Source organism: Filicampus tigris, chromosome 21 (genome assembly GCF_054856515.1).
Source record: "Filicampus tigris isolate MCC_2025a chromosome 21, RoL_Ftig_1.0, whole genome shotgun sequence".
Lineage (NCBI taxonomy): Eukaryota > Metazoa > Chordata > Actinopteri > Syngnathiformes > Syngnathidae > Filicampus > Filicampus tigris.
In genome coordinates, this window is record NC_141237.1 from 10834908 (window position 1) to 10862500 (window position 27593).

The following is a 27593-nucleotide window of genomic DNA, read 5'->3' on the forward strand; positions in this document are numbered from 1 at the left end:
GTGTGTGGCGTTCATGCGAGGTGTAAATGCGCCGGCACCCGGTCACCACCTCACGGGTGCGAGAGGAGGGTTGGGCGGTGTGCAAAATGGAGAGGGTGTAAATTGAGATGCTACGGTCCAAGAAGGGAGGGTATGATTGGATGAAACAATGAGGTCTTGTGCACTCGGGCACGAGGCACTTAGACACACTACTCTAAACTTCAGCAGGCTGAATTCCTGTTGCTCCCAAAGCTTTATTTTCCCCTCATCTCTCCTCCATCACGCTTTGTGCTTGTGACGCTTTCATCTTAGAGTGATCCTTTGAAATGTAATGCTTTTTCCTTCACGCGCACACACGCACGCACGCACACACACACTTAGTCCTCAGTCCTGTTCCTATGATTTAGTTGCTTGGAAATAATCATTCCCAGAATGGTTACATGTTGAGATGTCTACAAATATATATTTTTTTCGTTTAGCCTTGCTTATGTGTTATTTCATTTTTCCCCGTTTTTTCCTTTTTTTTTTGTTGTTTTTTTTTGTTGTTGTTTTGTTGTACTCTTAATACTCAGAAACACAAAGAGCGGGACAGACACAAACCCAAACACAAGAAGACCTCCATGGACATGTCCCCCTCCCTTGTTCTCCCAAACATCATGGTGCCAGAGAAGGTGAGGAGCAGCCTTCCGTTTTCTTTTGTGAACTGCTCTCGAACTAACAAATCCTGTAGTGAGCCAAATTCTCTCTTGTTTTGGTCATCAGTGCCTTGGCTTCCCTTGGATGGAGACATGTTTTCTTTGTAGTTTGTTAGCTAGTTGAATTACATAAACTGCCAAACCAATTTCCATTTTGGTGTCTTTCGAGATAAGATATTTGAAACCATGAATTGTTTAACATTGAGAGAACGTTCTCACATTTCCAAGTGAGTAATGCATGGTCTGAGCAACAAATTTCCTGCACTCGCAGGAGCTTAATACCTCATATTTTGTTCGTTTTCATAGCATCTTCCCTTGATCCCTTTGCTCTAATAATCATTCTTCCTCATCTTCTTGTTCCCTTTCCACCTTCCACTCCAGACCTACAACAGCAGCGGTTCAGTGGGAGGGGGCCCACCTCTCCCGGCGTCCTCACAGAAGCGACTGGATGACGGTAGCGCCCGTTTCACCAACGCCAACTTTCAGGAAGTGTCGTCCACTCACTCTATGGGAAGCTCCAAGGACTGTCTTGCCGCCGATGCCGGGAAGGTGGTGTCTGACATGAAGAGCAAAAAAACCGCCGCCGGAAGTCACGCAGCGGGACAGAGGGGCGGCCGGAAGTCTCTCACCCCCTCAGGGAAAGCGCTCCCCTCTGCCGTGGTCACCATGGCAACCTCCACATCTGCCTCTGCCGCCACTGGGCCTTTCCATCAAGGTAAATTGATAGCTGCAAGTGCTTCTGAATGTTCATTTGTACACAAAAAGATGCCGCGGTTACACGCCGTGGTAGCAAAGTGTCAGATCATCTGGTGGTCTACCCGCTGGATGTGTTTACGCTGTGCGACTGCATTCCGAGCAGACACCAGACTTTGTTGGCGTGGCCTTGATAGCCATGTTTTGTCTCTGGCGTCTGGCTCCCGTAATCTAGGTACTTGTCTGAGAAAAGACAACACAGACATGCGGGGGAGCCTGAAGGAGTCGGCGCTTACACTAAGCTCTTGTGTTTTCTCCAATCAGAACCTTGAGCTCTCATCAGGTGTGTGTTTTGTCGAGCTAAGGAGGAGCAAAGTGTATTCATCCCTCTGCGTACTTCCTTTTGAAGAGGGAGGGCTTACTTCAGAGCGGATGGAGATTAATAGAACAAAATGGAATGAGTATTTTGGTTATCTTGTTTCTCCGGTTCTCACACTGATTGGAACGTGCATTAGTAGGGAGGTGGTACACCCTTAATGTAATGCTTCCTCTATACGCCTTCCAGAGCTTTCTCTCATCCCCTATTGGATCTTCACAGCCCATTTCAAACCGTTTCCAAATTCACTTGTCTTATCCCGTTTTCCTTTGCCTTCAATTTCCTACACCTGTCTTATCAAGGGTTGCTGTTGACGAGTTCCAGCAAGACACCTTCTGCCCCCACGTCCTCTGATTTCCTAAGCTTCGCCGACTCCTCCCTGCGGCCAGGAGGCGTGACCACCTTCTCGTCGCCACCGTCTTTCAGCTGCCTTGTGAAGCCCAGCTCAGAGGGCGGTGCTTCGGAGGGAACGACGAATCTTTTTGGCTCTCTCGCAACGACCGCTCCTGCAGGTGATAGTTGTACTCTGCTTTTATCAAACTGAGCTTGATTTTATGTTGAATTGAGCAAGACTAGTCCACTTAGAGATGAGACAGTGGCTACGTTTACATGGACACATTTATTCAGTTTAAAAGCCGAATCGGAATAAAAAATGCTTCATTACACGCCTCTTTCGGGTTATTCTAACCCGATCAAACCCATTCCGATTAAGGTTTTATTCCGAACGAAAGGGGTGGTTTATGTCGATTCATAATCCAATCCGAAATTCCGAAATTTTGGGGCAAACCGTCTTTAGCGCGCACGTCTGTGATGTCATTATATACGGTTCTTTTATCCCGCAAGCTAGTCCAAGCAGAGCGAGTGAAAGACATGAACTGGATACATTGCAGTTCCATTAGGAAGTGTTAACTCGAGGGAACAGCGCAAATGTTAAAAATACGCGAAATAACACTAATATTTGAAGTAGAAATGGGCAGAGTGACGTTTTGTTGACACGGAAGTCGCTACAGCTTCCTTTACTACTATTTCCGGTATAGTTGGTCAATCCGCGCATGTCAAAATAATTTGTTCCGATCGAAAGTGTGACGCAAGTCCTGATCGGATAAACATTTTTAATGTCCTGGAAAACAGTGTATCCGGTCATAATTGTAATCTGAACTCTGATGGGATTAAAGAAACCATTATAGTGAGTAGAATTATCCCGGATATCGGTATAAAGATGATACTGCTAATATGAATACAGTGGACCCCTGTCATTTGCAGGGATAGGGTCCAGGCCAGCCTGAAAATCGGTGTATAATTGACGCCCTTCATCCATGCAAAAAAAAAAAAGTCAATAAAGCCAATAAAAATCGAGTATTCTCAGAGCAACCGCTTAGGGCAGTAATGATGCTTAAAATTCCGAATGCTAAATTTCACAATTTATTGCTAAAAGGTTTCATCCCTGGTAACATGATCGTTTTACATTGAAGAGAGACCCATCAAAACACTGCATGAGGGGCAAGCACTTCTAGACAGCAGCAAGGACAAACTCCCATCTCTCAGAACCTTGAGTAGATCCAGACTCTTTTCTACTTAGCTTGCATTCATCATGTCAAACATTGGAAAGTAAAGGACAGTCTAGTCGTCCTTGTTGTTTTCCCGCTTTTCAGCAGCACCCCACTTTATAAAAGCACACTTATTTCCTTGGAGAGTTCTGATAAATGTGCAAAGGAACAGCTAAATAGTGCACCTTTCTTATTATTACAGTGGGCGGGAAGCTGTATGAGAATTCCCACAGTCTCTCTGCCAGCGAGACGACAAGCCTGAGCGGCTCGGCTGCCTACAAACGGCCGCAGCCCTCCAGCGCCGGACCGGGGATCGCTGGAGCAGCCACGGGAGGAGGGGATGATGGCGTCAAGAAGAAAAAGAAAGGCAACTGGCGCAACAGATTTGGACCTTGCTTCACAACAGACGTCAAGCCACCAGAGTCATCACCCTCCCTCGCTTTGCCCACCACCTCCACGGCCAACACCTCCTCCTCTTCCTCCGCAGCCCCCCCTTCGTCTTCCTCCTCGGCGCTCTCTGGCCGCCCCGGCTTAGCTTCCAGCGGTGGTTTGGGAATGGGAGGAGGAGAGCGGGGTCTTGGGGTCATAGGTGTTGGCAGCGGGATTCAGAAGTCGCCCTCACTCCTCAGGAATGGGAGTCTGCAAAGCAGCGGCGGCCCAGGTGAGAGCACAGAAACATAACATTGCCATTTCCGGTGCGCGCGCGCGATTTTGACACGGCCATTTGCAAAGAAGGCAGTGAAGGCCTAGCCATTAAGCAGTTAGCCAAGAGTGGTGGTAAAAGTTCCTGTGTTTGATGTCTTGTTGTCTGTCACTTGTGGTCTTTTCAAGGGACTCAAGCAAGACTAATTGTGATGACCTTTGATAGTTATTTTTGTTGATTTATTTTGATATCAGAAAATAATTCCCATCCTTGAAAATAGATGAATTAAATATAGCAGCCTATGTCTTACATGTGTGTTCGCCTGATTACTGTAATTTTGGTTTAGCAAATTTTAAATCAAAAGAAATGAGCATGTATACACTTCATTCCAAATTATGATGTGTATATAATTTAAATGAAATAATCATTAGAGTTTTTGCACATAGTCACTGTCGGGTAGAAACTTCCTCTGTCCAAATTTGGTCAATTTCATTTTTTTTTTCCACAAAGCAATACCAATTGGTCCCCACCTGGGTCTGTTATGTTAACAAATTATTGACAAGGTTTGTTCAGATGGGTGTAGCAAGTAAACTTTCTGGCATTCTGATGGGTTTGCTTCATAATGATTTTTAAAATGGATGAAAATTTTATTTAATTGCATTGACTAACTAGGAAAATGAACAAAAATAGCATGTACTTCCTGAATTGGAACACAGCATAGATTACACTGTTCAACAAATTTTGACAATTTTTTTGTAAACCTTTTTTGCACCTTTTCCAAATCTGCCCTCATTTTTTCTTGAGCACATCAGGTTTTCATAATGATAATCATCATCATATAACAATAATATAATTTGTAATGTAGAAGTATATTTAGTCATATTTGTGAATTAAGGGTTAGGTTCAGCAACAGGTGGAGTTTCTTTGTGAAACATCATCGCTATAAATTACAACGCATGGTAAAATCCGCTTTGTGCAAACTTAAAAACAAAAAACTAAAATTCCTCAAAAACATGACGTGCTCGGAAAATAAAGACTTTTTTTTTTTTTTTTTCATCGCCGCCAAACACCTTTGGGGCCACATTAGGCCATCTCTGATTAAAATTTTTTGTTGCCCAAATGTACTTGTTGCTCTTAGGCTGCTTTTCATCAAGTTACCTATCATACCGTTATTGTATTAAGTACGTTGTTGTTGCATCTTTCTGTTCTTTAGACCATTACATCTGGTAATATCCCATTTTCATCCAAATGATAATGCTAAATAGAAATGACAAGCTTTTTCTATCAGAGAGAAAGACATAAACAATTACCTGCAACTATCAACATTAAGCCCTAACAGTGGTTATGCAGCCTTTTGTAATAGGCTTCTTGCAATGAAATTTTGCTGTGTGTGGAGCTACCCAGCTTTTTTTTTTCTTCTTCTTTGTGTTCAGTTGCTTGGCAACTGCTTTGGAGTTCCCCTCTGCTGGAGGAAATGGTTCGGTACAGCTCTCATATCGCGCATTTCGACTTTCTGCCAGGATGACCACCTTTTTTTTTTGTTTATCCCCGCTGTCTCGCAGCCTCCCTGCTCTTACCTTGTTCCTCTACTTCTCACACCCTTCCTCATCCGATGACGCTTGCTTGTTTTCCCAAGTGCTAATGATCTTCTATAATTGAAGCGACAGAGATGTGGTGTTATTTTCTTGGTTGTCTTGAGTGCTGAGAAAATGTGTTTATTAGCTTTAGCGCAACTATTGATGTTAGGTTTTGTTTGTATATATTCTTTTTGCGTGTCTCCCATTTGTATTTGATGTGTGAGGGATTTCTTTTTCTTTTGCTTGGATTTGGAGAGTAAGTCTTAACTCAAACTGAAAATAAAATAAAGATTAGTGGTCTGATTATAGTGATATCGATGTGTTTGCTTAACTCTAAATGGAGTCACGTACCTCGGTGGTTGTGTGGTATTTTGAGCGTATTTTCTAAAAATGTAGTGTCGCTGCAAGCTTGTGTACTCTCGATTTAGCACAAATGTATTTTCAATGGGGATAGCCACTACAAAGCAATTTATAATTCCATACGTATGTATTACTTTCTTGTTATATTTTGCAGTTGTTTACATCATTTAAAAAATACAACAAATACACTGTTTGTGCCATTACCAAAAAAAAAAATCTATTTTTGAAGCTCCACATTTGTACCAAAGTTAGCTTTTTCCTAAGCAATATTTGTAAGGTGTGTTTTTGGATATTTTTTGTTGCTGTTTGAATTTCAAGACCAGATACATAGGACAAACTATTTATTTGTGCTCTGGCGGGCAAGGAAATGTTCGCACTTTGATGTGTGGGGCGCGTTTGTTGCTTTTCCCCATCGTGCGGCGTCATTTGTAACCACCACTAGTGTGAGAAGGTAGGGGAAAGGGTGCTGATATGGCCTTGCGATTTGTGTGTGCGGGCGCCTGCGTGTGTTTAATCATGTGTTCGTCTTCACACTGTAAATATTTAGCCGAGGGTTAATGTAGGGCAGTAATGGGGAGAATCCTTGGCTGCCCTCCCTCCCCCATCCTCCTGCTTACTCCACCATGCTGATGGATAGATAGTTAGCTTGATAGATATGTGCTGGTGGGTGGCGAGAGGCAGGGGTTCGTTTTTGGTTAGGTTAATGTTTGACGGTGGGGGGTGGGGATGGGACTCGGGTGTTTGTTTGTGCGTGGTAGATGTGGGGTGGACATGAATTTATTCCGGCCAGTGTGTGTGCGTGATGAAGAATAAGAAAGATGAGGATCGGCATGAAGCATTTTTTTTTGTATTCTTCCCTCCTTAACAATTTCTTTTTTTTTTCCTTTTTTTTTTTTTTTTTTTTACATTTGTATTATATGTGATTTAGTTCAAATCGTTTTTTATGACCATCATAATGTGTGTATGTGGGTGTGCTTCTGTGCATGTGTTTTCAAAGGGTTACCAATCAGAAAAATATGTTTTAACTTTTTTTAAAAAATGTCTGTATTTTTACTAGTTTGAATTGTTTGATTGAGCCATCTAAAATTTGATTTGGCAATCTAGAGTATTGTGGGTGATTGTGCTTCAAATTAAGTTAATAGTCGAATCACTATTCAGGCAACCAAAGTGTTTATTTGAATGAGTGATCCAAAACAATATAATTTTCAATGCACGCTCACACACGCGCGCGCACACACACACACACACACACACACACACACACACACGGCTTTTAGATGCGCAGAATGAATCAATGGCAATTTAACACGAGCTTCCGCATTATTTTTCTGTATTTCAAAACCACAACATGCTGCCAGTAATTTGCTTTTTAGTTCAAATTAACAATCCAGAAAAGAGCAACAATGATTTCTCAAATAAGCAGAAAATCAGTTTCACCTAATCTTGGTCACTATTTTAAAACGTTGCAGATGATCTGAAGAGGAAAAAGGAAGGGACTTAAATGTTGGCTGATGCAGGCAGATGTGTGTCAAATTTCTGTTACCGAGCATATAAACAAGTTATAATTAGACATTTTGGGCTAGTTGAATGTCCCACCAAATGCTGTAATTGAAAAATATTTGTCTTATTTGAGTGTTGTGTAATGGGCAATATGTTTTCCTCTGGCATGTATTTATTTATTTTTTAATAATTAGAATCAATTTATTTGAGCTGTGCTTTTTAAAAAAAAATATTCCCAACACTTTAAATTGAAGCAAAAGAGTGTGTAATTCAGCTCTCCTTTGAGCTAATGTAATTTAATACTAGATTTAAAAAAAAAATTTTTTTATCATTATCGAACGGCTACAAACTAAAATATTGCCATCATTCCTGATAAACAGTCCTAAATGTTTAGATGAACCTTGAGCTGCTGATACATTTGTACACTGTCGTCTTTTAGGCTCCAACGAGTGTGAGAAGCTTTTCACAGTTGACGTGAAGGAAACGAATAAATTGTCGGTTTGCCCTCTCATCCAGCTGCCGAACATCTCACAGGAGCACATGCCCTCTGAGTGACTGCAGCCCAGCTTTTGCTTATCCATTTTTCTGGTGCATATTACAAAGTGTTATAAATAGTATGTAGGCCCATGTAGTGTATAGATAGCTCCCGCCCCCCCCCCCCCACATCATCTCCCTTCTCCCCTCCTGGCACAAAGATCTCTTGTTCCCCCCAGTGAATGTATGCTGCCCTGAGCCATTCAGGCTTTTGTGGGACTGAGAGGCCCTCTCTTCCCCCCTACCACCACCTCTGCTGGGGTCAAAGGGGGCTGGGGCAGGGCTTATCCCCGGTTAGCGGCTGAGCACAGGCGTGTGTGTGTGTGTGTGTGTGTGTGTGTCTGTGTGTGCGCATGCGTGCGTGCGGGAGGTAGACTAAGATAAGAGGATGAGGAAGACACGCATATGTGAAAATAGGCTTGCTTGTTTTATGTGCTATATAATATTTTAATTTTGGCTTTAATTGTGAATTTTGCCGTCTTTTGGGGGCGGGGGGTTCCTGCAGCTTTCAGTCTAAAATATGGATTTTGATTTATTTTATTTCTTGTATTTCATGTGTGAGTGGTTAATTTGAACTCCTTTCAGAACAAATGAAGCTTCAAATGTATTATAAATCCTTTTTATACATTACCATCGTTAGATTATATTTGGGTCTCAATTGTCAGATCAGCACAGACGTGACATTTTTTCCCCCCAATTTGACCAGTTTTTAAAATTTAATTGTGATATTTTTCAACAAATATAGGAACCACAAAGTTATGTCCTTGTGTGTATTTTATTTCAATTATTTGCACGCCTCCCCCGCCCCAAAAAAAAAAAAAAATTTAAAAATGGATTGAAGAAATCACATTAAAAAGCATGTGTCCAAATAGTGTCATTGTTTTTTTTTTTTTTGTAATGTCGTCCTTATTCAATAATGTGTCTGATGGTAATCATAAATAAGGCTTTTTAACCGACTGTTCACAGGTGTTTTCTCCGGTGGCGACGGGTCGTCTTTGTCGGGCCCTGGCGCTGTCGCCATGGGCGGAGTCACCTCGGACCAACTGCAGCCCGCACCCTCACTGGCCCCTCCCTCTCCTTTCACTGCCACCGCACCCCTGACCAGCACGGCCACCACACACGTGAGTCCGAACACAAGAGCCGTGCCGATGACACACAAGCACACTTATCCTTCTGTTTGGCGCTTTCTCGCCCCCGAAATCCGCACGCGCAGTTTATTCAGCACCCTCTGTCAATCCAACAACATCTTTGCGATGAAGTGTAGATTAACTGCAGAAGCACAAGTAAACCACCGCTCACTAATTAAAATAGCTTCACGAGCAAATCTCTGCATGGCACGTTAATTATGTGTGAGGCACATGCGTCCTGACCTTGTGTGAGTTGTCTGTTCTCAGTGAGTTATTGGACGGCTGATGCGCTGAGGTCTTCAGGTTTATACAAAATCAGAAGATTCCTTTGCCGCTTTTTGGTGTTTGGCAGCCAATTTCGATTACTAGTGGCCTTCATAGAAAAATTCCATACTTTGCAACGTCAAGTGATGCTTTTTTTTTTTCCATGCTGTCTAAATTGAAGGAATGAACCCAGTTTTCAGAGCAAACATCCTCATGAAGCTAAATAGGATACGTTCTGTATTAATGAATAAGCAACTACAGGGGGGAGGGGTTGAAAAAAAAAAAAACCATATTCTGAATGTATTTGTATGAAATTTTTAAAACGACTCATTTTGCTGTCCTTTCAACAACGCATATTGGAAAACTGCATTTTAGTTTTTAACAAATTTATCTGAATATTGACTCAATATTTTGAGACCTTTTCATCATCACAGCCAATTTATTTAGTTTTTAAAAAAGATTATATATTGTATATTACCAACTTTTTCACGCTATGTCATTTCATTCTAATCTTAATAAATGAATCTGATATTTTGCTATCATATTTGAAGCACCGTTTAAGGAGGGAAAGGGAGTGCCCGGGGAGCTAATATGTCATCACTGACCTCAGTGTCCTTCTTTTCAAAATGTCCTCAGAGAGAATTTTCTGTCAGTGTCCCCACAACTCCATTTTTCTCCCGTGTCCCCTTCCCACCTCTTTTGCTCTTTGCTGCTCGTTCACACATCCACCCCTTCTCTCCCCCTCTACTTTCCCTTTTACCCCCTCCCAATTCATCCGTGTCTCTCTAACTCTCCCTCTGTTGTCCTGTGATGTAATGACATCTGACAAGCACCACAGTAGGGATAGAAGGGCCGCTATAAAGTGTGTGTGTGTGTGTGTGTCTGTGTTTGGAGTTGTTTTGATTTTTCAGGCCTGGCGTTTATCTTAGCCAGTACCGAATAGGCCTCGGGAAGCGTAGGAGTCCTCAGCTATTTGCTGTGTGCATATGGTGGAGATGTTTGGACTGTTTGGTGGGTCTATGTGCATAAGTGAGAGATGGGGAGACCCATATAAAGAAAGAATGTGATGCACTCCTGCGCATCTGTAACACACACACACTCAAACAAGTTAACCCAACTAAAGAATTCCGACAGCAGTCCCCCGTGTGTGTTCAAGATGGACTCGGGCCATTTGTTACTTTCAGTCCACTGGCTGCCTGTTATTGGCTATCGGCGTAGGACAGGGGAAGAAAAAAAAAGGAGAGTGTCTTTGAATGAAAAATGGATGCAAATGAAAAATGGATGTCAATGGGAAGCAGGCAGGAAAATGGTACTGGGAAAAGGAGGAGGAGGGGTGGTGAGGAAAAAAAAATCTGTAGTGAAGGGAAAATGGACAGTGGATGACTTCTTCATTTGAGACGATTTTTTTTTCCCCCTTCCGGATTGTTTTCTGTATTTGACGTTTGAATAAGTAATAGGAGGTAATGACCTTCTCCTCCCAGATTATAATCTAAATGTGAGCAAGTGTGTAGTAATAACTGCACCATATCGCAGCTGTCTGCGTCAACTACTTACAAAGTGTGTTTTGTTGAGTTTTCGTGGTAGTATTACGATAATTACAACTATTGTAATCAAACTATCGCTACAAAAATAAGTGTATGGCATCCTTGGTGTTTTTCTCTGTCTGATAGGACCAAAACAGTCAGGCATTTTATTCCCTCCCCTCCTATCAGTCTCCGCCCACTGACTCAAACCCCACCCCTTTGCTCCACGGCCCATATTTGGGAAATACCTTAATTGGATTAAACTCTATGCATCAGAAACACTTTGTCAGCATGTCAGCGTTGTGTCAGTTCTCCGAGGGGCTTTGGGCTTCACGTGTGAAGCAGAACAGAAAGATGCGGTCTCGCGATATTCTTGTTTGAATTTTTGAATTTCCCCACCTTGTCAAAGTTATATGAAATTCACGGCCCTGAATCTTTTCATCCATAGGACAGCATTTTTTTTTAAAATCAAGCTGGATCTTGGAGGCCAGATCGCTAGGCACTTATAAATCGATAAATCAAAAGGTATTGGGTCTAATATCTAATTTTATGAATACAATTTGCTAATTAATGAAAGCGTTCTCAAATAATTATGTCCCTTTCATATTGCTTAGTTTTGTTATTCATCAAATGCATTTCAACAGCCTCTTAATAATTTCTGAAATTATTGATTTTATTTACAAAAAAAAATACCAAAATGTAAGTTAAATATTTATTTAATTCATTTTACTGTTAGTTTCCAATTAAATAATTTTTTGAGGACTGTTTTTTTTTTATTTTTATTTTTTTACTTTGTTTTAACGTTTGCAAAATTATTTGAATCAAGACTTTGAATGAGTGTGTGAATTTATGAGCCCCGGTTATTGTATTAGTCATTGTTCACAGACAACCCACATGCTTTATTTTTACTCTTTTTTTATGTATTTTTTTCACCCTAGTTTTCACGTTCCATTGTCTCATATTGATGTTTCTAAATTTCCAAGTAAAGGCATTGTTCGTTTAATTGTTTACTGTAACTTAACAGCAACTGTCTCGCTGGAGGCCAAGTGCTCTACTTACACTACAGTAATTTAATGACCCTGCAGTTGTTTTACGTGGATTGTCGCAAGACTTTTGTAATTTTCCACCGTCTGTTATGCCGCTACGGCGAATGAGTGTGATTGGATGAGTGGGCTGGGGTGGTAATTGAGGATTTAGGATTGGGTGCGTGTCAGGGAGTCGAAAGTAGACGGAAAAGGTCAACACCAAAGTAATTGGATGTTTTTGGAATTGTCTGTTTTTAATCAATCCTTATCGTCATGTCTTTATCCAGGCAGACGCAACATGTACATTTATATTTTTCAAATGCCTCGTCAAGTGTAACCAGTCAGAAGCTAGATTGCTGAGCACAAACTTTTTCACACTCAATCTTTGAAATGTGACACACGCTAACCTGTCGCTCTTTGAATTTGGGATAGAATTTAGTACGCGGGTCAATGAGGTGTTTAGCCACATTGGATGTTTCCTCCTGCTCTATTCCAAGTAGCTTTACAGACGGGCTTTGCCGATGTTTGTCAACTTGCCCAGGCTGTCGGCCAAGTGGGCAAAATAATTCCAGACGACACCGCTCGACGTATTGTTTCTCCAAGAGGAGTGGAGGGTCTACATAACTGTGAGAGTTTGTAGTCATTTCTCCCACTTGCACGCTTGCGGGAAAAAGGCACCGCCCACTTTAGACACAAGAGTTGGAACGTGCAGTCTGTTTTTTTTTTTTTGTTTGTTTGTTTTTTTTTTCTTTCAAACCGGTATTAAAAAATTCATAGTATCGTTTTTGCTGGCAAGGTTTTTTTTTAATTTTTTTTTTTTAGCACTGGTACATTAATACAGGCTTTTTGTAACTTTTTCTTGTTTCTGTGCTTTTTGTCCTCAGGTGAGCGTCCTCCCAGGATCAGTATTCAACATGGCTCCCTCGCATATGTTTGGTAACCGTCTGAATCCGAACTCTGCCATGGCAGCGCTCATCGCCCAGTCGGAGGCCTCACCCGCAGGTTTGGACCTTACCCATGTGACACAATCATGTGTGTGAGAGAGATCGGAGGGTGAGGGGTGGGTGGGGGGGGGGGGGGGGGATAATGGATTGTCACCGCCCCCTTCTCGTGGTCCTGCACAAAGGTCATGGGTCAACGCTGGTGACATTTTTTTAAGCTCCTCCCCGCTAGCTCGAGTGACCCATCCCCCTTCTTTGGGAACAATCAAATGACCACATTGAGTGATTTTTGGAATGCAGTAAGTTTTGCACACTTTCAGTTTCTCCTGAAGGGGCTTCATAGTGCTTTCTTCAAGCCTTTCAGAATGAGAGGAGTTTCTTGGTGAAAGACATTTTGCTTGAGAATGAAGAAGGGAAGACTTTGAATGTCCGATGCCAGCGTCATCAGTCAGATCCTCGCTGACCTGCAGGTTAACTCACTAATCAGGCTGAATGACAGGGCCACAGGAGTGTGTGCGCGTGCGGGATGTGGGTTTGGTTGCATGTGTGCACGCACATGTGATGTGCAATGGGCTGGTGTGTGTGTGAGAGCAATGCTTCATATGTGCAGACTTGAGTCTGGAAAATGCCAAAATTGCCCCCCGCCCCTTTTTATGTAAATATATGTGTGTATGTCCCCACTCTGTACCTCTCAGGGTTCAAATGCACACAAAATATGAAAAAGAAAATATTATGGAAAAAAATGTGTCGAAGATAATATATGATAGGCAACCCAAATGCATTGGAATTATCGGAGTGGGAAATACAGAAACATTTTTTTTTTCAACATTTTTTAAGTAATCAAAGTACACATCATTTACATGTTAGGAATTTGTGTGTGTATCATCCTATCATTGTGTGTGTGCAAACAGGAGTGTGCATGTGTATGGAAGCGCGCCAGTTGACTTTGGCAGCCATCTCCCGTTGCCTTTTGTGTATGTGGTGGGAGGCGCAAGGATGCAAAGGGTGACGAAGGGAACGCACATTTGGTAAAGAGTCGAGCCAAGGACTATGGCACTGACCTAGTAGGGTAAATGCTTAGATTGACTGTCTTAAGTAGAGGGGAGTTTAGTGCTCTCATGTAAATGCAAAAGTGTGCGTGCGTGTATGCGTGCGCGCGCGCGCATGTGTGATTCATTACTCTCTCTGAGGGAAATGAAAAGAAGCGTCTGGCCAGCGGCCCAGAGGAAGGCGGATACATAAGAGAGCGAGCGAGCGGGCAAGGCCCACTGGACAGAAAGAGAAAGAGAGGACTTTTGAAAGAAGTGGCGTGTGTGGTGATTGCCAAGCGAATCCAAGTTTTGGTCTTGGCAGTTTGACGACCATGTCGCCTAGGGACGTTCCGATCACGTTTTATGACACCGATACCGATCATGCACGAGTGAGATCGGTTGATTCCGATCACATGGAATACCTGCATATTTTTCCATTTATCTATGGTGACTGCTATTATGCAATATTAAATGGACCAAAAAAACCTGCCATATTATTGCCGTAATTTTGACAAAAATCTATCTATATTTTCAAAAGCATGAATACAAAACTGTTGCTGGCACAATACAATGACCCAGTCACAAAGATAACTGAAAAACTTAAATTTACCACCTTTTCGGAACAGTTTTTAACAGATCAAAATAATCAGCGGTCTCAAAATACTTAATTATGCAAAAAGTCAAATAAATACCACCTAAACATTGTACGGTTCAGAATATAATCAAAGTAGAAAAAATAGTCACATGCAGGCTTCACTCGAATACACTATTCAATGACTTCCTAAATTGAAACGACTCAGGAACTTGGCTTATTGTCTTGTGCATAGACAAACTATCTTGTGCATTTGTCAACGAGAAAAAAGTAACCCATCATGCATAACACATTTTGGAATACGTATGCCTCGTTCCAACATTGTCATTAAAAGCAGTACGCGAGCCAAAAACTCCCTTGTTAGACCCAACATCGACACAGGACTGACATCCGAGCTCCATTTTACACTTAAGCAGGATAATAGGCCTTCTTTTAGGAAACCTTCGATGCGACAATAGACTCTCTGGTGGAGCGACGTCTGCGAAGTATTTGCGTCCGGCTAGCACGTAGCCAGCGAGGCTCGAAGTGGGCGAGCAGACGGCGGAATCCGGTTTCTTCCACCACCGAGAATGGTTGCTCACCAAGTCGGATAAATGTCATTATTTTCCTGGTTATTTGCGTTAGCCTGTGGCGCTGATATGGGGTTGAGCTGCGGGGTGATCGGCAATAAAAGGCTTTGATCGAATATGCCGATCACGTCATTTTTCACGAAAAATCGGCCGATCATTATCGGTGCCCGATCGATCGGAGCATCCCTAATGTCGCCCCTCTGTTTACATTCGCACTAAAAGCAAATTCTCACCTCATTTTGATTGATCAACACATTGACGTTTAATGACATCTGTGTTTTTGTTGCTTCAAAAAAAAAAACACATTTTGTCCAAAGCGTGGACCCAGATTTTAATGCAACACATTTTGTGTGTGTGCATGTGCAGATCAGGAAGGTGGAGACAGCAGCGTCGGTGTGCAGGGCTTCTCCATACGGGCTTCTCCCAAGACCACACCGCGGTGAGTACACACACGCTCGCAGATGCTCGCCCTCCCTCCATCCCCATTTACATTCCAAACTGACCCCCCCCACACACACACACCCCCACCCATCCCCCTCTCTGCTTTTCCCTCTGCTGGCCCCCCATCTCCTCTTTCTTCCTCTCACGCCACACACACAAACACACACACACACTCCCATGTAGCTCCTACACGCCTACAGGCAGTTCTCACTTTGTCAGCCAACGATAACCTGTGTTTTTGAAGGGGGGAACCATCCTTCTTCTGCAATTGAATTTTTTTTTTTTTTTTTTTATTCACACAAGGAAAGATGTTTTGTTTTTGCTTAATTCCCTCTTTCGGGGAATGTTTGAAAGCTTTGGTCAAGATGGGGATAGTAATCGCAGAAGTCCTTTTTTGGTTTTATATTTTTGTGGGATGGATGATTTCACTTGAGAAGGTTGGTGACATTGTCATTTTGGTATTTAACAACAAAAATAGTTTGTTGTTCTGTATATTGTCATGTATTTATTGTACAAATATTTGGCAGAACGCACTAAGTTTAATGTTTGGTTTTTGTACGCGGATGTGATGTATTAGCATTTTCATGTCCAATTGCATTTTAATGAACTTGTTTGCATGAGGAGTCATACTAAAGTGGAAAAGACACTTTTTAAAAAGTTTGCCTGGGATTGTGAAGACAAACCCAATTTTCAATTTTCTTCCATCATCTCTCATTTTTCATGTCGTCTTTCTCCTGCCTTGTTTCTGTCTCTCCCACTCCGACACACGCACACACACACACACCATGGCCCCTGTTCATTAGAGGCCACTGTAACAACAAATTGATGTAGTTTTATAGCCAGCAGTGTCTATGTTTGTCTGACATTTATGTTTGGTCGTTAATCTCCCTATTGACCTCTCTATCGCTCCTTTTCTATCTGCGCTCGCATTCTCTGGCTCTCCCTTTTATTCAGCTCGCCAATTGGCGGCCTGCAGATCCGCTATGACTCGTCAGGGTCGTTGCCGGGACCAGGGCTCGGGTTGCTAGGGGCCGGGGGAGGCGGCGGCGGCGGGGAGACGCTGCCCCCGGTGGCCACCACCATAGAGCAGCTCCTGGAGAGGCAGTGGAATGAAGGGCAGAGCTTCCTCCTGCAGCAGGGCGCGCAGGGAGACGGTGAGAGGCAACACGTCATTTCCGTGGGCATCCTCACGGGGATCGAGGGGTGGGGGTGGGGGGTAGGTGGACCCTGATCCGACCCACTCGGGTTTAAGTTCTTGTCTTTGGCATGTCCCGCCCCCTTCAGGCAGATGCTGACTGTCAATTGCTGTCTGTTTTCTCTCCGTTTGTCAGTGGTGGGCATGCTCAAGTCCCTCCATCAGCTGCAGGAGGAGAACAGGAGGCTGGAGGAGCAGATTAAAACGCTCACCATGAAGAGAGAGCGACTGCAGCTTCTCAGTGCTCAGCTATCAGTGCCTTTCACACCCACGTCTGCCTCCTCTGGTACACACACACACACACACAAGCACCTATTGATAGCTGAAGATCAAATATTTATTTTGATTGGACAGAATAGCCGGTTGTCTGGTTTTCCTCATTTAGTGTGATTGTGTTGTAGACGTAAAGGGAGGAGCCGCTGACTCGTCGTTACCCGCGGCAGCTCAGGTAAATCGCACGTTTAAACGATGGCATCAACTTCCTGTTTTTATGAATGTGGAAGGAAAGAAAAACACACTGAAGTGTTTTACTTGTATTAACAGGTCACAGTTTTATTGTTTTTTTTTAACAAGTTTAGTATGGTACCCATTTCCAGAAGTAGGCCATTTCAAGGTTACAAAGGGCACACATTGAACTAGTTTGCGCAGCGGCGCGACTTTTCCAATGAAATTGTTTCAGATATACGGCCTTCAATTGTTTTTTTGTACATATATTTACTGCAATTATGACTTTGCTACCGCTTTAGTACACATTTGTCGGAAAGAAACTTTGAACTGAGGACCTCCTGTACTTGACATGTCAACACGAGCCAACAATATGACCTTGTTGATTTAGTAATTCTCGTAGATTCAGTGTCATTTAAAAAAAACAAAACAAAAAAAAAAAAAAAACGTTTGCCCAACATTTCCCTCAGGCGTGTATCATCCATTCAGTATTTGTATTCCTTCTAGGACAGTGCGTCATGTGGCGGCCACAGCAGTAGCGGCTCTACCTCTTCCCTGTCGACCCCCCCCTCGCTTTCCCAAAGCCCGCCACAGCTGAACGGCGTCATCGCCGCAGGGACCACCCCGGCCGTGCTGGGGAGCATGTCCGGACTGATGAGCACGTTCGGCGCCGGGAACGCACTAGGCTTGGGGGGCATCTCCGCCACTATGAACGGAGTCATCCAGACGCCGGCGGGGACTGGAAGCCCGCACGCAACAGGAGCTTCAACCTTACCTGTCAATAACAGGTAGCGTAGGCATCATGTCCCGAAGCAGTTTTCCAGGTTTTAATTGCATTGTTGCACTGGACGGGCGCCACGACGGGCAAACTGGGCCCGGCGAAATGATGAAATGAATGAATGAGTGACTGGTTGACTGACGGGGCCCACTGCTAATGAAATGTAGAGCCTGCTATTTGGGAATCTTAGCAAGTCAAGCCCAAATTGTGAATATTTTTTCTTACCTTTTTGCTGCCATGGTGGACTGTTCCAGCTCGGCAGCTAGTAAGAACGGGTGAGACAGGAAGTTGAACGCTTATGTGCTTTGTTAGGGAACATTGGTCCCAACTCTGATCCCTGTGTTGTTAGTTCTGCGCGGCTCAGCTTGGCGGACCAGCAGAGGCTCCTCCAGCAGCAGCAGCTCCAGCAGCTGCTGGCATCCCAACCCTCAGCGGTATGACACGCACAATTCCCTACTTTATGCTTCAATACAATAAATGATTAAATCATTCTCCTCCCTTCCCCTGATTTGTCATCTTTCTAGGAGCACTTGCATTGACTTCACTCCTCTGTCCCTTCCGCATCCCTCGTCTAGAATCGAAATATTTGTCTGATCTTGACAATTTTCACACCATTATTGCCCCTCTTGGTTCCCTACTCCGCCCCCTCGTGTTTTCTTTTTCCTGCGCCGCTGTATCCCAGCAGCAGCTCCAGCAGCCAATGCAGCAACATCAAGACCCGCCGCCGCAGTCCTACCCTGGCCACATTTCCTGCCATCAAATTTGAATCGCAGTTGCATGATGTGGCGACATCATAAAAAAGTGATACAGTCCAGCGTATTGCATGGGGAGCGTCAGAGCGTTTTTTTTTTTTTTTGTGGCCGTCGGGTTCTAGTCAACTTCAGAAGCATCGCAAAGTGTGCGGCGGCCCTTAGATGTTTGTCATCCCACCTCATCCAACACCGGTCTGGTCTTTTTCTGCTTCGTCACTCTCAGGGGCCTCGTTGCACATGTGCTAGCAAGAAGCGCACAGTGTGTTTTGTCAGAAAAAAAAAAAAAAAAAGACAGAATCCCTTCTAAAGTAGTAGAAGCATGTTTGGCATCTGCCTGGAAGTGTTTCTAAAAGGACAAAGATGTTCCCACTATGGCCGCTCAGACTTCCTTTGTGTGGATCCATGTGTGGCTCAGGTCTGGCTCAGTCACCGCTGAAGCCTGTTTATGACTCTCTGCTTTCGGGGCCACACATGAGAGAGCTCACTGAAGAGGGCGCAAATGTTCACAGGAGGAACTACAAAGGCATGGGAACGTTCAGAGGGACACGTGGATACGCATACCTTTGTGTGTCAACATGTGGAAGTGGTCATCGTTCTCGAACGAGCCCCCGAGCCTGCACCTACCTCTCCAGCACGCGGGACCTACATGGCCGACAGCAGCGGGCAATAAAAACCCACAAAAGTCAGGACGGGGCCAGTCGATGTCCACGCTCAAAGTGCCTGAGGCCAAGCGATTTGTTGTTGTTGTTTTTTTTTTTTTTTACTCTTTTTTTTTTTTTTTTCTCTTACTCTGCTCTCTTCATGCTGCTGGCAATTAAGCTCTGTTGCCTTGGCAACCGATTACGGAACACTCTGATGTCTTGTCACTTAAAACCAGGAAATGTTATTGTGCTGTATTCTCCAATATTGAAGCTAACGTTTGTGTTGTGCTTTTTATTTATTAATGTAACGGGCGTGTGACGATGATATCTTCCAAACCCGCAGCTGTTGCTATTTAACATCACCTTGTCCGACTGTGTAAAGTTTGGTTTTCTCATTTTGGCTCGTTGTAAACCCTTTAATTGACTTCTATTCCCATTCATGCGTTTTCCAAGTTGACAGTTGATGACGAGGGGTGTGTGATTGCAGCTGTTTAAAGGGTGGGTGTGGGGTCCATTCTTACCTCGTTAAATGTAAATAGATCTTTTTCCTCATTGGCTGGTGGTGTACATAAGGGTTTGTGCGAAGGAAAGCCAATGAAGCCTCGGTTTGTATTTGCGATTTTTTTTTGGGGGGGGCAAACAAGGTTGGAGGTTTACTGGACACAGAAAGTATTAATTTATTTTTATATGTGCAGGGACGTTGTTTCTTTTTTTTAGGTTTCACACTGTTTTTCTTGACGTTTTATACTCCAAGGCACCATTTTTTCATCTGTGCACAAAACAAAATGTTTGTATCCGTTTGTACGAGTAAAAGAAATAATGGTGGGCGGGGAAATTACATTGTATTTCAGATCACAAATTAAAGAAAGACTCTGGATTAACTAACAGGCGTATCTGTCTTTTGAAGGAGATGGTTGACAAGATTGTAATATTACAACACATTCGCACAACAATTTTATAGGTAAAAAAAAAAGTGAAGCAAAATCTTGTTTTCCGATGACTATTTTCCACAAACCTGCCACTACAAAACTTCCCTTGAAAAATAAATGCTATTTCTTCCAAACAGCATTGCAATCATTTTATAAATGAGCTGTTATGTATCGTTTTAATGTCTGTAATTTGTAACACTTTGTATCAAATTCGAGAACAGGCAACAAAACGTTTAAAAATAATGATGTAATATTTTGAAATTAGTGAAGATGCTTAGTGTGTGTTTTAGCTTCCTACTATTTGTCAAAGATTGTTTTACTGTTTTTGCCAAGTGCATGGGATAACTTATTTCAACCTTGATTTCCAATCATTTATTGTATTTTAAAAAATATATTTTTATCAACGGTGATATTGTCACGCTAGCACTAGCAAGATTAAGAGCCATATATGTGGCTCTTTTTGTGATAAAGAACATTAAAACCTGTGAAAATATTTCCCAGTGCCCAGTCTCTGGAGGGCAAGTACACATCCATTTGATTTAAATGCAGTTGACACCACCGCAGATGATAGAAAATGACTTGAGACCGCCTTTATGTTGGATGCTATTAACTGCGTGGGGAATGGAAATGCAGCAGTGGTAACAAAACGGATGAGGAAATTGGATTGTATTTAAAACACACATGTTGGTTCATCTAAGAAGTGCCACTAGTGTGACTGTGAACATCATTTAAACAATGCTTCAAGGCTGGTGTCCTTTAAAAAAAAAAAAAAAATGCACACACACATACACACTTGATGACTTCCAGCTGCTAAGAAAGAGTGTGTGTGTGTGTGTGTTAAAGGTGGGGGTACCACTCTGCTACATCTGCTTCTGCCCTGGTAATTAAAAGCTCACTTTCCCCCTCCACCACTGTTCCCCCACCCACCCAAGATACCCCCCCACCCCATACAACCTCCCCTGCATTCACGACACACAAAGTAACCTGAATTCAACAACAAGCCCCCACTTTTCTCCTCTTTTTACCGAGCACTTGCTCACTCATCCCAAAATACCCCCCCCCCCCAATCGCCCTTGCACAGTATCAGACCTGTCAATCAAACCCAGCTTGTTTAAATAACACACCACCACCACCTAGGACCTTCTCTTTTATAAGCTGCTTCCCAACACAGCAGAGCCACTGTGTCCATCATCGGCCCTCCCTACCCCCTCATCCCTGGGGTTAGGTTGGTGGGGAGTCAGGCTGGTTGCGGGCGGGCGGGCTCGTACCAGCTGATGGAGGACCCCGTGTGCCGCCTGGCCAGGTGCCTGATGGCAATGTCAAAACATGACTTAAGCCCCCAAGTAAGAAAACAGGAAATGTGTCTGCCTGATAGCTCAAGCAGGAGGCTTAAGCCCCGAATGATTAGACTGATGTAGGCCACGTAGCTCAGCTGACACCGGGTGTGGCTGACGGTGTGTGGAAAGCGACACAAATTATCAATGGGTAAATATGCATTTGCTTAAGAAACAGACACAATCACATTGGGTATGCCTGCACCCAATCGTATTAAATTCTGCATTTACTCATGCGCAGTATATTAATACTTTGCTCAGTGTCAAAGGGGTATTGATCTAACATTTTTGTGGTACGAGTGTGCAGTGTACAACTGCACTGCATCAGACTGAGTAGTCTGCCATCTCCAGTAATTTGAATGGTTAAAAAGATGACCAAAATAGGATTTTATACACTGTGCTAAATGAAAACAACTCATTTGAAATGTCAACACAAGAACAATTTTGTGAATTTTGATTATTATGATAAGACATGCATCGAAAAAATAGGTAAAGTAAAAAAGAAAAAACAGTTGTGGTTGAATTTTTGATGTTTTAAAATAAACACACCAGATTGGTGTGTAACATTTTTGTGTTTGCGTATTGGCAAATCTCACTTGCAGTCAATTGCTCACATTTGTGGGACTATTATATTAGTCAGCTTTACATCTGAATGGTAATGACTTCTAATTGTATTTTCCACATTATAGGCCTGCTAATTGGAGAGAATTTACTCCCATTAGGTTTTAGATCTACACAGCCTGTAAAACACTTTTTGTTCATTAATACTGTCAGTATGATGCATTCAAGTACAGAATACAGCATCAACTAAAGTGCTAAACTGTGCAATCTTGATTTAGCTCTCCCTTACATTTTGCAGGGGTATCTATGAAGTGTCCACTCATGATTTTATGACAATATTTCTTCAAAATACAACAAATTATTTCAAAACAGATCATGTATTTCTAACCACACTGGTTTGTAATCTTAAAAAAAGCGGTTTAAATGTGTTCTCCAATATTACACAGTCAACAACCTCCAACTACATTTATAAATCCTATTTCTAAAAATATTTGTAGTGCCGTGAGTAATTGCTCCATCCATTTGGGATATGTTTTTGGTTGATTTAGCTAAATTATTTAATTAGATCATCTCTTCAAATTGAGGCAGCAAAAAACAATAAATACTGGGAGAAAAAGAGGCTCAACGGTAAGAAACCATTAGCAAGACGGGGCGGCCATTGGTGTGTACAGTAATGCAGTGTAAATCATCACAGAGTGGCTGTCATTAAGAAGCTTAATGCTGGCTGGGAATCTGCAGTCAGCTGCCAGGGGCCCCAGTACAGCGCCCTGAGGAACCAGAGCTGCCAGATAAAGCTTTAGGGCCGAGGCAAGAGGACGAGGACAAGCTCAGTGTTGGGGGGAACAGCTGAGGCAATTCCCAGGGAGCACTGGGTGTGTGTGTGCGTGCGTGCCCCCGCACAGGTCCCTCTCCTGTAGGATAATGGTGGCGAAAAGAAGCAGCAGGATTCTGCTTCATCCCTCTTCATTCTTAGACAGCTTGTATTCTTCTGCAAAGTGACACTCTGCTGACACACACACATACACACATCCAACCCTGCCTCCATGATGGACATCTCGCTAGCATACTGTTTATTTTTATTTTTTTTTGACGTGGCAAAAACATTTTTGATCAAATGTATTTTGTTTTTTCCGAAGTTAAATCTTTTTTTAATTTATTTTTAAATTTTGAAATAGGAAAGTCCTTTTAAAAATTGGAGGCAAGAAATAACACTCAAAGATTTTAAAAAGCATACATTTCTGTTGGGAGAAAGAGCTAAAAAAATAACATGGAAAGCAAGCAGAAAAAGTATAACAGAAACGTTTCATTATTGTACAAGAGCATTAGTCTTTTATAATTTATACTTAAAAAATATATATCTATAATGTTTCCTTAAACGTTTCGCTTGTGCAAAGCCTACAAACACGTTTCAGTTTTGACGTAATTTATCAACTTGAAATGTTCATGTAATGTATGAATATATTAATGTGAATATAATTTCTAGTTTCAGTACGATTTACGCGAAGTTTCCCGTCTCTGCTCGGGGCAGGCAGCGACGTCCTACGGGGGACTCAGCGGTGTGTCACCAGCGCGCCTGCCTGCAGAGTGAAGCCCTGCGCGGCATTGCTTGCCGTCTCTCCCCCGCTGACTCCGGCTCGCGTAACCAGCTCGAGGAAATCCGCGAAAAACATCGGTGAGTTGCAGACCACTTAGTTGGAAAACATTCTTAAATTCAGCAGTTCATGAAACAAAACCATAAACATGGCTTCGTTGTGTGATTTGGGACCGTCTGCTTTTCCCTTTTTTGGAAGGGAAATGCAGCTGCACAGCTGAGAGCAAACGGCTTCCTTGTTGGCGTCGTCCGTCATGTTACTACACAAAAAAATAAAATAAAAAAAATAAGCGGAAACAAACACCAAGTCATAAATAATAATAGTAACCTTATTAACGCCAGGGACAATTTTTTCCTGTTAAAAAATAGAAGCCACGATTTTCTGCCGTAATTGACTGTGATGAGTTCACGGTCAACCAAGAACATGTAAAATCCGATTTTTAAAGAATACAACGCGTATTTCATTACCAGTCAGCTGTGAGTCGACTGCTGATTTTCAGCCATCACAAATGACAGATTCTCATGTTCTTCTACTGTATTCTAAATACGTCGTGGCAGTGTGAATAAGACGTATGGCTGCTGTCTTTTATGGCGACCTGCTGTCTGCTTTGAGGACCGTCAGGCAGGAGGGCAGTGAATGACCCACCCCCCCAAACAGAAAGCTACTGAATTATGTATAAATTCAATTAAACTCAACCAGTAGCCCTTATTTTTCTTTGATACATGTTTTCTATTTTTCTTCGAACATTTTTTTGCAAATATCACAGTGAGCAACGTTTTTAAAAATTAGCATATTGAAACGGTGTGCCCTGAGATAAACTTTTAGTCCACAGTTAGTTTCCCTTTCACATGAAGTCAGCTATAGAAAACGGATGGATTGAGCCAACCAACGATATGTTCTCCAATTTGCCCAATTTTATAATTGTGTTTCTTGCAACCCAGTGAATGGAGCGGCGAGGAGGAGCTCCATGTATGGACAGGTGGTGCTGGCAGAGATAAATGTAAGCGTGCAGCGTTATAATGAATGTGACGGGATATAGATGTGAGATGAGCTCTGGTTTTGATCATCAGGTAAAAATAGATCAGTCACAGCCAGATCATTACTGATAATTACTTCCAAGTGATTGGCCATATGTAAGGCTCTATTCTCATTATGAACTCTTGCAGGCCTTGCGTGCTGTGGGACCCTCACGTGTGTCTTGTGTCCACGTTACCGCACCGCAGCATGAACAATGGGCAGAGAGGGATGTGTTATTAATTATTTCCCCCTTTTTGCCAGTGTTGTCAGGTTGAGAAATTTGATTTTAGTATTCATCAAACAGCAGCGGCTTCTACATGCATGATATTATTAAGAAATCCTCTCATCTGATTCCATGCACCCACCTGTGTGCGTGTGGGTGTGTGTGTGTGTGTGTGTGTGCATGTGTGCGTGTGTGCGCGCCCTTTTCTGATTATCTAATAAAAAACAGGGAAGGAGCTGCAGGAGGTGGGAGGATTTTTACACTTTTACATGCGCTCATCTCAAAACAGCTTATGAATGAACGTGCCGTGCTTAGCGACACTGCAGTGGCTCAGAGGGAGGTGGTTACCACTTTACACACTTTACAATAAACATGTCTCCAATTGCTCAGTATTTCCTAATATTTAGAATTGTTACTACACAATGGAAATGTGTTACTGACTCACATTCACTTTATGTGTGTGCGGATTCTTAATTGAGAGTTTCCAAAAGTTAAGGCCTCAATAAACCTCAAAATGTAATATTATTTATTGCAATACAGATTAATTTATTGCCTGTGTCTGTTAAATACATGCGAAATGGACCTTGAAAAAATAATTGCATATTAAATCACAATCTCAATATTTATTTCTTATTTTTGACGGCTGACCTGTTTTCTGAAGCTGAGCCGCGATTGGTCGTTACATGAGCCCTGAGCAGTTGTGAGGTCATTTTCAGTCAACAGAAGTGACAAAATGGCCGCCGCCCCCTAAGACAGCTAAAAAGAGGTGGATTTTGCTGTTGAACTCATATTCCACAAATCCAATAATAATCATAATGCCGTGTTTCAACTACTGCTGAGAACATATTTTTGAAAAAATATGAAAGTATCAATATAAAAAGAGTCATTGATTTGTAGATGCATTATGGGTGTATGACACAGAACTTCCTTGCTAATATAGTAATGTGTAACTACCTCACATGATCAGTTTTTACAATTTAGATATTGGTTTATAAAGAACAGCTGAAAGTGGAACTAATTGTTCCTCTTAGGTTTCCCGACATCCCGTTATGATAGGCGCACATGCCTTAACTTGGTTAACTGAAGCAAACAAACACATTGGCTGCGTTGCAACTCACGTTTACACAACTGTGAGACCATGCCGATGCGTCCTTTGTTAATTGTTGACTATTTCAAGAAGCAAAATGTGTGTTTTCTTGAACAATATTTGTAAATCATGAATCAACAGTAAGACGGAGGCATTGGCTAACTTACTATTTGGCAAGCTCAAGCTACCGCCAACACTTTGTGAGCAACGGTAAATGTTGGCTCACTATTTGGCATGCAAGCGCCGACGCTTACTGTTAACATCTCATAACAGATTATTAAATTGAAACAAAATAAGGAACAACCCCTAAGCCATTATTGTAACATTGTAGTTGATTTTGTTAAGCAGCAACAGCTGTTAAATGGTATGGACCCAAGGCTGCGTGGAATGGTACAATCCGTCGTAGTGTTTGTGAGTGAGTGAGGGAGCGCACCCCTTTTTTGCCCTCCCCTTCCACCTATCCAAAGCCCTCATTTATTATGCAAGCAGCGACCACTGGGCTGGAGGGGAAGGTTGGTGCGTGTGTTTTGGAAGTTGGGAGAAGAAGGGAAGGGAGAGAGTGTGTGTGTGTGGGGTGGGGGGGGGCTCAAATTAGATGCCCACAAGAGCATGAATGGACAAAGAAACACACACATAGCTGATCCTAACGTGCAATCACACACGCTCGCATGGACGAGAGCGGTATGAAGACCACAGAGCGAGAAGGAATCATTGTGTTTTGACTGTTTTGAAATTTTAGAATAATAACAGATGGTTACGTTTTGGGGTGGTTCATAACAGGTGTGTGTGCGCGTGCGTGAAAGGATCCATTGGCTGCTGTGTGCCATGTGACGTGTAACGAAAGCCAGACTGCGAATGCGCACAAAGTGGCCTCAAACTTGAACTTTTTGTTTTCGCACATCAGTGGCATCTGACGGCAAGCTGTGCTCGTCTTTTTCGAGGGACGATGACTTGCGCATTCGGAAGATACTGTTAAGCATGAACCCACGCCGCCCATGCGGACTTGACAAATGTAAGCAAGTTCTTCATACTTACAAAGGTCCAAGGAAAAACATTGTTTATTTATATTCTTGGGGGTTATAGTTCAATCAACTAAACAATATGGAGTTATTTATAAAAAACAATACCCATACAGTATGAATTAATGTTTATTCTCATTACAATAAAAATTTGACATCCTAAGTATTTCTGCTCTTTTAGTCCGATTTGAATTCTCTCAGGATAGTCTGTTGACTCCATAATTTTTCAGCCCTCTTGTATAATCAATAAGATCATGTTTTCCTTCTCAACTCGAGAAAAGGCAACATTTGAGAAACAGCTCTCGGTATGAAGCAGAGCAATTTCAACACCATTGCAAACCATCAGCAAAAAATATGAAAATTGTTTTCAATTCATGTGACTCTGATCGTGTCAATCACCGCTTTTTAGTCTGATAAAAGTATGTGATTGGGGACCCTGCACGGTGCTGTGACCAAATACCAAAGCACATAAAGAGACGGTAGATCGAGAACAAATAGATGGCACCTACACTTTACGAGGGAGTATAAAGAACACAGTCTCCATTAGTCTCCCTTGTTCCCAAGCTGTTGACACTTATTAGCGGCGCATTTCTTCAAGCTAATC

General features: G+C 42.5%; 2 protein-coding genes across 8 annotated transcripts in view; both read left to right on the forward strand.

The window, feature by feature from the left end:
- mllt10 (MLLT10 histone lysine methyltransferase DOT1L cofactor) overlaps positions 1 to 20112 on the forward strand; it is a 36606-nt gene extending 16494 nt beyond the window's left edge. For 2 of the 4 annotated variants that reach the window (XM_086021203.1, XM_086021204.1), the window contains 13 exons: positions 552 to 650; positions 1056 to 1389; positions 2046 to 2255; positions 3493 to 3951; positions 8871 to 9025; positions 12728 to 12845; positions 15343 to 15415; positions 16372 to 16571; positions 16749 to 16898; positions 17014 to 17060; positions 17564 to 17844; positions 18184 to 18268; positions 18359 to 20112. In XM_086021203.1, the coding sequence (XP_085877329.1) occupies positions 552 to 650; positions 1056 to 1389; positions 2046 to 2255; positions 3493 to 3951; positions 8871 to 9025; positions 12728 to 12845; positions 15343 to 15415; positions 16372 to 16571; positions 16749 to 16898; positions 17014 to 17060; positions 17564 to 17844; positions 18184 to 18268; positions 18359 to 18373 (2226 nt within the window). In that variant the 3' untranslated portion in view covers positions 18374 to 20112. Of the gene's footprint in view, positions 1 to 551; positions 651 to 1055; positions 1390 to 2045; positions 2256 to 3492; positions 3952 to 8870; positions 9026 to 12727; positions 12846 to 15342; positions 15416 to 16371; positions 16572 to 16748; positions 16899 to 17013; positions 17061 to 17563; positions 17845 to 18088; positions 18110 to 18183; positions 18269 to 18358 lie in introns of those variants that run through there. The other 2 variants (XM_086021201.1, XM_086021205.1) reach the window with 2 other exon arrangements.
- A 1235-nt stretch (positions 20113 to 21347) lies between these two features.
- LOC147127575 (uncharacterized) overlaps positions 21348 to 27593 on the forward strand; it is an 18401-nt gene continuing 12155 nt past the window's right edge. For 2 of the 4 annotated variants that reach the window (XR_015084424.1, XR_015084423.1), the window contains exons 1-2: positions 21348 to 21641; positions 23535 to 23723. Coding sequence is in view for 1 of the 4 variants with exons in the window: in XM_086021153.1 (XP_085877279.1) it covers positions 21638 to 21641; positions 23580 to 23723; positions 24585 to 24643 (207 nt within the window). In the remaining 3 variants the exon portion in view is untranslated. Of the gene's footprint in view, positions 21642 to 23534; positions 23724 to 24584; positions 24644 to 27593 lie in introns of all 4 variants that reach the window. The other 2 variants (XM_086021153.1, XR_015084422.1) reach the window with 2 other exon arrangements.